General features: G+C 46.1%; 1 protein-coding gene across 1 annotated transcript in view; it reads left to right on the forward strand.

Annotated features, from left to right (window-relative positions):
* Positions 1-7,500, forward strand: part of itpr1a (inositol 1,4,5-trisphosphate receptor, type 1a) — a 38,494-nt gene that overhangs the window by 7,613 nt on the left and 23,381 nt on the right. The window contains exons 7-23 of the mRNA XM_031567261.2: positions 1-73; positions 203-286; positions 473-619; positions 734-829; positions 984-1,028; positions 1,264-1,370; positions 1,785-1,884; positions 2,005-2,165; positions 2,903-3,044; positions 3,233-3,391; positions 3,704-3,876; positions 5,388-5,507; positions 5,707-5,901; positions 6,142-6,393; positions 6,504-6,645; positions 6,844-6,988; positions 7,312-7,500. The exon at positions 1-73 is cut by the window's left edge and continues 26 nt beyond it; the exon at positions 7,312-7,500 is cut by the window's right edge and continues 2 nt beyond it. Of these exons, the coding sequence (XP_031423121.1) occupies positions 1-73; positions 203-286; positions 473-619; positions 734-829; positions 984-1,028; positions 1,264-1,370; positions 1,785-1,884; positions 2,005-2,165; positions 2,903-3,044; positions 3,233-3,391; positions 3,704-3,876; positions 5,388-5,507; positions 5,707-5,901; positions 6,142-6,393; positions 6,504-6,645; positions 6,844-6,988; positions 7,312-7,500 (2,330 nt within the window). The remainder of the gene's footprint in view (positions 74-202; positions 287-472; positions 620-733; positions 830-983; positions 1,029-1,263; positions 1,371-1,784; positions 1,885-2,004; positions 2,166-2,902; positions 3,045-3,232; positions 3,392-3,703; positions 3,877-5,387; positions 5,508-5,706; positions 5,902-6,141; positions 6,394-6,503; positions 6,646-6,843; positions 6,989-7,311) is intronic.

Raw genomic sequence — 7,500 nt, forward strand, 5'->3', positions numbered from 1 at the left:
AAACCCCGTTAATGCAGGACAGCCTCTTCATGCTAGCAGTCATCAGTTAGTGGACAACCCTGGATGCAATGAGGTTTGGTTGAATATTATTATAAACCTTCCATGTACCCCATATCCCACTTATTGCCCTATTGGATTATCCCCATCTACATGTTAGCGCTTCCTTTTCTGACCAGTTTTTTGTGTTTTGCTTGACTGACAGGTGAACTCAGTGAACTGTAACACCAGTTGGAAGATTGTTCTGTTCATGAAATGGATCGATAACCAGGAAATTGTTCTGAAAGGAGTAAGCCAAATACAGACGACAACGTGAAGACATTTACATACACACAAACACAACCAGGCACACAGCAGCAGACGCTATTGCTTTACAGTCTTTGTGGATTTAAGTTAAAGGTCATCAGTTTGTGTCCACGTGTGTTGTTATTTGTTGATTTTTGTGCTGATTTTGTTTATGCGTTTATTATTCCAGGGTGATGTAGTACGCCTTTTCCACGCCGAGCAGGAGAAATTCCTGACCTGTGACGACCACAGGAAAAAACAGTATGTCTTCCTCCGCACCACCGGACGCCAGTCTGCTACCTCGGCAACCAGCAGCAAAGCCTTATGGGAAGTGGAGGTAGGTTTACAATTTATAGGTCTAAGACAGCTACACAAGCGGTCACGTTCCCATACCCATCTAATTGGGAGCTTTGTGGGAAATATGTAATTTTGGTTATTTTGGTTGCCTTAGGTGGTTCAACATGATCCATGCCGAGGGGGAGCTGGATACTGGAACAGCCTTTTCCGATTCAAACACCTAGCAACAGGACATTACCTGGCAGCAGAGGTGAGATACACGCGAGATGCATGCCTTGTGCCATAACAATTGAGCTAAACTTCATACGTAGCAGTCAGTCATGGTGAAGATATGGACATGAGACTCTTGACTGATAATGCCAGTGATGTGAACTAATCGAAGCATCTTTGGTTTTTGTTTCCAGGTTAACACAGTCTATGAGGATGAATGCCCGGAGTCTCGCTCGTCTGTGAGTACCTTTGTGTAGATGTGTGTGTGGGGGGTAAAGAGAAACAGACGTAGGTAATAGAGGAACAGAACGGAAAAATGAAAAGACCGTTTTAGTGGACGTGTGTTGTGCAACCACTCATGTTTCTCTTGTGCTGTCTGTCTTCTAGTCGAGGTGTCATGAGAATGTAGTGTGTGTCATTCAGTTGTGGGAATTAGAGCAGGAAGTGATGCAATGGCATGGATGTGACTTTCAGGACCGAGTTATGTACACTTTGGTGGCTGTTCCGGATGGCAATGACATCTCCTCCATCTTCGAGTTGGATCCTACCACTCTCAGAGGGGGAGACTCTCTGGTGCCCAGGTATGGCATTTGTTTAATGGTACATTCCCATTAGTCTAAGCTATAGAGTATCTGACGAGATATGCTGATCATATTTAGACCTGTTATCAATTATGGTATGCAGGGTTTATGACTACATCGAATTAGGGATAGACTTTGGGGCGACAGGCTATCCCAGTTATTTTAAATGAATGAAATGAACAAATTATTATCCCTGTATGGCACCTTTCTAGACACACGATGAGTCCGAATATTCGTTTCATTGGATACGTCTCTGAAATGTCTTGGGTTTTCTCAGCTGAGCAATGTCTTCAGCCTTCAAACAGAGTGGCATCCCAGAAATAAAACCCTGTGGTAGACTGGACCGTTTTATTGGGTTCATTGTGTTCAGGGACGTTCTGCACACGTTTGCTTAACTGGTTGTTCTTCTCCCAGGAACTCTTACGTGAGGCTCCGACATCTTTGTACCAACACCTGGGTCCACAGCACCAACTACCCCATTGACAAAGAAGAGGAGAAACCAGTCATGCTCATGGTGTGTGTTGTGTGGGTCAATAAACGTTTGGGTATTTACGGTGCACGTCTGCAGTCATCTGCCCTTTTCATTGTATTTGCATCTTTGTCAGTCACACAGGAAGTCTCTTTCTCATATTAGATTGGCACATCTGCCATGAAGGAGGATAAGGAGGCGTTTGCTATCGTGCCAGTCTCCCCTGCCGAGGTCCGAGACCTGGACTTTGCCAACGACGCCAGTAAAGTCCTGGCATCCATCGCTGGCAAGCTGGAGAAGGGCACCATCACCCAGAACGAGCGCAGGTAGAGTGCGTTTCACGCTGGTGCGTTAGATGGTGCAGCACACATGTCATCAGATCGACTAGCTAACCTCACCTCACCTCACCTCAGCTCACCTCACCTCACCTCAGCTCAGCTCAGCTCACCTCACCTCACCTCACCTCACCTCACCTCACCTCACCTCACCTCACCTCACCTCACCTCACCTCACCTCACCTCACCTCACCTCACCTCACCTCACCTCACCTCACCTCAGCTCACCTCACCTCACCTCAGCTCAGCTCAGCTCAGCTCAGCTCAGCTCGCATGTTTCTTATCTATCCACAATCTTAACCGGTAAAAACTATGTGAGGATTGTGGCCGTAGCAATAAGCCTGTAATGAATCCTTAATGGCCATTTTGTGTTTTTCACTCATTTCCTGTGAAGGGGTTTGCCTTGTTTGTCTTTTGCTCTCTGTTTGCTTGAAGCCCATTTCCTCCTCCGTCCTGAGGCTCAATATTTCTTCCTCTCTGAAACTCGTTCTCTCCTTTTGTCTGCTGGATTATTTCCTCTTCCTGTGTGGGTGAGCCATGGCATTCCTCCAGTTATTACAGTGGTACTGTGGTTTTTATCACACACACACAGACACACACACACGCACACACACACACTTGTTCCTCTTTCTTCTTTGTCCTTCTTTCCCTTTCTTTTTTTTCAGTCTGTCTGTCTTTTAATCCCCCCCTTCTTATAATTTCCTCTCTCTCTTGGTCTATCAACACAGAGCAGTCACAAAGCTTCTTGAGGACTTGGTGTATTTTGTGGTGGACATCCCCAACAGTGGGCAGGACGTGCTGGAGATCATGGTCAACAAGCCCAACAGAGAACGACAGAAGCTCATGAGGGAGCAGAACATCCTCAAACAGGTGGAGGATTGCACCTCTCTCTTCATACGGTCCCTTTCTTTCTTCCTCTCCTTCTTTGCTCCATCCTTTCTTTCGCTGTCTGTCCATCCACACCCAAACACATATCCATAACAGACTAAATACAGTGTATGTTGTATTTTCCCCTTCGTGGACAACCATGCCCTCTCTGCACCCCTGTGACTGACCAGATCTTCAAGCTGCTGCAGGCTCCTTTCACAGACAGTGGCGACGGCCCCATGCTCCGTCTGGAGGAGCTGGCTGACCAGCGCCACGCCCCCTTCAGACACATCTGCCGCCTGTGCTACCGGGTCCTGCGCCACTCCCAGCAAGACTACAGGAAGAACCAGGTGAGACGCACATTCCAGGGACACCAGCCAAGACCCGAGGCCACAGAGAACAGGGAACCACAAGGCAAAGAGTAACACTGCTGTGCAAAGGCAGCTGGGGTGATCAGTTCTTCACAGGGCCCTCAGGGTTTTTACATGCAAAGCTGCCAATGCCAGTAAATTCAGTGGCACCCTGTGGCCCCATGACATCACGTATGGTGTGGCACTTGACAGAGGTTAGAAAAAATATGAAAGTAATGTGACTATCTGGTATTTGGCTACAGCTGTACGGTTGTAATGTTGCAGGGATGTTTCCTTTCTGTGTGTTTGTAGGAGTACATAGCCAAGCAGTTCCGCTTCATGCAGAAGCAGATCGGATACGACGTGCTGGCCGAGGACACCATCACCGCCCTGCTGCACAATAACCGCAAACTCCTGGAGAAGCACATCACAGCAGCCGAGATAGACACCTTCGTCAGCCTGGTCAGGAAGAACAGAGAGCCCAGGTGTGTGTGTGTGTGTGTGTGTGTGTGTGTGTGTGTGTGTGTGTGTGTGTGTTTGTGTGTTTGTGTGTGTGTGCGCAAGTATTTGTGTGTGTTTACAGTTTTTTCCAATCATTTTAACTCTTGTATCAATACCATGAACACTTTTCCCAAACACTTAACACAGTGGGCTTTACAGACACACCTCCGCATATCAGTTAACCTTTGGTGCAAAATGCACTACAACCACCAAAACACAACTCATGCTGCCGGAACATTAGCACATGTTCTCTCTCAGAGTACAATGACCTAAAAAACACTAACAACTTGAAGCATTGCCAATTGCATGTATAAAATGTTGCTGTGTCCTCCAGTTTGGCATAGATTACTGTAGTGTTGCATTGAAAAAAGAGAAAAAACACACACAGACAAACACTTCTTTGGACTACAGTAATAAAGTTTGTAATATTACAGTAAACGAATAATTCTAAAATGCTGCAATATGTTTCATTACAGCCATATGCTAAAATGACACGTGTTACTGCACTATATAGGCTTACTACATTACAACAAAAAGGCATGAATATGCTACGTATTTACTGCAGTATTTCCAATGCAGTAAATTACATACATCAACGCAAGATACAGTCTACCAAAGTACTGTTATACCACTAGAAGTCTGCTGTAGCCCTACAGTAATTCTGATCCATTCTGTCCTCTGCATTTGGTGTCAAACTTTTACATGTTTGAACTTCGCATTTACGGTAACATACTCCTCTGCATTGCATCTTGGGAAATACGTCAATCCAAGCCAAGTATCTGAAGACAGTGTTTATATGTCGGTTTGCCTCTCACAATACATGTCACAATTGAGTGTGGCAAATTTACTGTAATTGCATTCTTCAATCACTGTCTTTCACTGATAGCCTATGACTTACATATAAAGCAGTACTGTAATAGTGGAAACAACTCTTCAGGAACAGTTACATCTATGTTTGCCTTCTGTAGACTATATTACTTTTAGAGATAGTAAGGAGTCTGCAAGCCAAAAAAACTAAATCATCTAAATAAACTTTCTGCAAAAATAAGAATAAGTTTTCTTATTCAAGCATATAACTTCATTTGTCTGGCCAAATACAGCATCTTCCCATCTACAGTGATCTAAATTACTGTAAGAAAGGTTTTGAACTGAAAGTTAACTGTTTTGAACAGAGTATCTAAACATCGGCAAAAAATGCTGTAGTTGCACAGCGTTTTGCTGGTAGTGAACATTGACTGGGACAGGTATCCATGAATTTTAGAAGAAGGTGTCATTGACTGCATTTGTATCTAAGCATAGGGGCAAGTATCCACAGTTTGGTTCACATGGTCTACTGGTATGCTCGATGTGTTAAGTGTTTTGGGAATGTGTACATGGTATTGATACAAGAGTTAAAATGATTGGAAAAAACTGTAATAACAGCTATTGATTTAATGTCATATAACATCTTTGGTTGTGTGTGTGTCTCTGTGTGTGTGTGTGTTTGTGTGTGCAGGTTCCTTGACTACCTCTCTGACCTGTGCGTCTCCATGAATAAGTCCATCCCTGTCACTCAGGAGCTGATCTGTAATGCTGTGTTGGATCCAGCCAATGCAGACATCCTGATTGACACAAAGTAAGGCTCCACTTCTCTTTCCTCACACACTTAAACATTTTTTTGCTTCCAATTAAACTTTTGACCTGATATGTACGTATATGTATGTATGTGTGTGTGTGTGTGTGTGTGTGTGTGTGTGTGTGTGTGTGTGTGTGTGTGTGTGTGTGTGTGTGTGTGTGTGTGTGTGTGTGTGTGTGTGTTTGTGTGTGTGAGTCAGGCTAGTGCTGTCGCGGTTTGAGGTGGCAGGTGCTGTACTTGGTGAGAGTGCAGAGGAGGAAGAGGAGGATGAGGAGGAGGTCTGGCTCTTCTGGAAGGACAGCACTGGAGAGGTGAAGAGCAAGAGCATTAGGGAGCTTGCTCAGGATGCCAAAGAGGGCCAGAGAGAGGACCAAGAGGTCATCAGCTACTACAGGTAGGCTTGGAGAAGCACACACACACACACATACACACACACACACACACACACACACACACACACCGCAACTTATGTCTCAACTTTATTTCCCCTCTGTCAAATGATTCATTTATCTCTATGAGTTTGTCACTCAAACTTTGCCTCTCTGACTTTTCTATGTTTTCTTTCTCTGTCCATCTATCTGTCTGTTTATGTATCTGTAAATAATCTGTGTTTATCTCTTTGGGACCCTCTCAGGTACCAGCTGAACTTGTTTGCCAGGATGTGTCTGGACCGCCAGTACCTGGCCATCAACAAGATCTCGGGCCAGCTGGACGTGGACCTGATCCTGCGTTGCATGTCGGATGAGGACCTGCCCTACGACCTGCGCGCCTCCTTCTGCCGCCTCATGCTGCACATGCACGTGGACCGCGACCCCCAGGAGCAGGTCACGCCCGTCAAGTACGCCCGCCTCTGGTCCGAGATCCCCTCCCAAATCTCCATTGACGAGTAAGTCCCTCCCAGCTCTCACTGAGCAGCCAGTAAGAGAGCAGACTACCCTTAAGTGACAAGTCTTAGAGCCAACGGGAGCTGAGGATTTGTCTTCTTTGCCCCTTTAGCTATGACAACAGCGGCGCAACGCGGGATGAGGTGAAGGAGCGCTTCTCCGAGACCATGGAGTTTGTGGAGAACTACCTGCGTGACGTGGTCTGCCAGAGCTTCCCCTTTGCAGACAAGGAGAAGAACAAGCTCACCTTTGAGGTGAGCACCCACAGAAACCTCACCTGGTAGACCACACACACACACACACACACATTATTTTTCACCCAAAGCACCTCAGTTCACCAGTCTCATACATGCATATTTGAGCCCACAGCATTCTGCATGTACTTACTCAGACTGACCACACACTCTTCCACACACACTCACCTCACACACCCTCATGTCCACTGCATGTAGGTGGTGAATCTGGCCAGGAATCTGATCTACTTTGGCTTCTACAACTTCAATGACCTGCTGCGCCTGACCAAGATCCTGCTGGCCATCCTGGACTGCGTCCACGTCAGCTCCTTCGCGGTCAAACTGGACAGAGAATCAGGGAAAGGTTAACTACACCCATCTTCTCTGAATTGTGCTCACGTTTGCTCATCTTTGTGACTTATAGTACAAGCTTTGAATATATGAAGAGACATTTTGGTTTTGATGTTAGCGATGGTAGTGTGAAAGCAGTGTGACTGGAACCCTTGAGTTAGAGTTAAAGGACATAACTTACTGCGTAGAGAATATTTTCCGGTCCTCTGTGTATGAAACAACTTTGCTCGTACGTGCTAATGAACCTCCACCTTAAATGAAGCAGAAATAACTATGAGAGCGTTAGACTCCCCACTGGGTAATCCAGCCTGATGTTTTGGATGTGTGTGTGTGTAGGCAGTAACGTCATGCGCTCCATCCACGGCGTGGGGGAGCTGATGACTCAGGTGGTGTTGAGGGGAGGGGGCTTCCTCCCGCTGTCCCCGTCGACCCCCCAAAATGGAGGCTCGGTGAAGACCACCACAGAGCCCCAAAAACAGGACATCCTGGTCATGGACACCAAACTCAAGATCATAGAGATTCTTC

The sequence above is a fragment of the Clupea harengus genome, chromosome 5 (genome assembly GCF_900700415.2).
Source record: "Clupea harengus chromosome 5, Ch_v2.0.2, whole genome shotgun sequence".
NCBI classification, from domain to species: Eukaryota; Metazoa; Chordata; class Actinopteri; order Clupeiformes; family Clupeidae; genus Clupea; species Clupea harengus.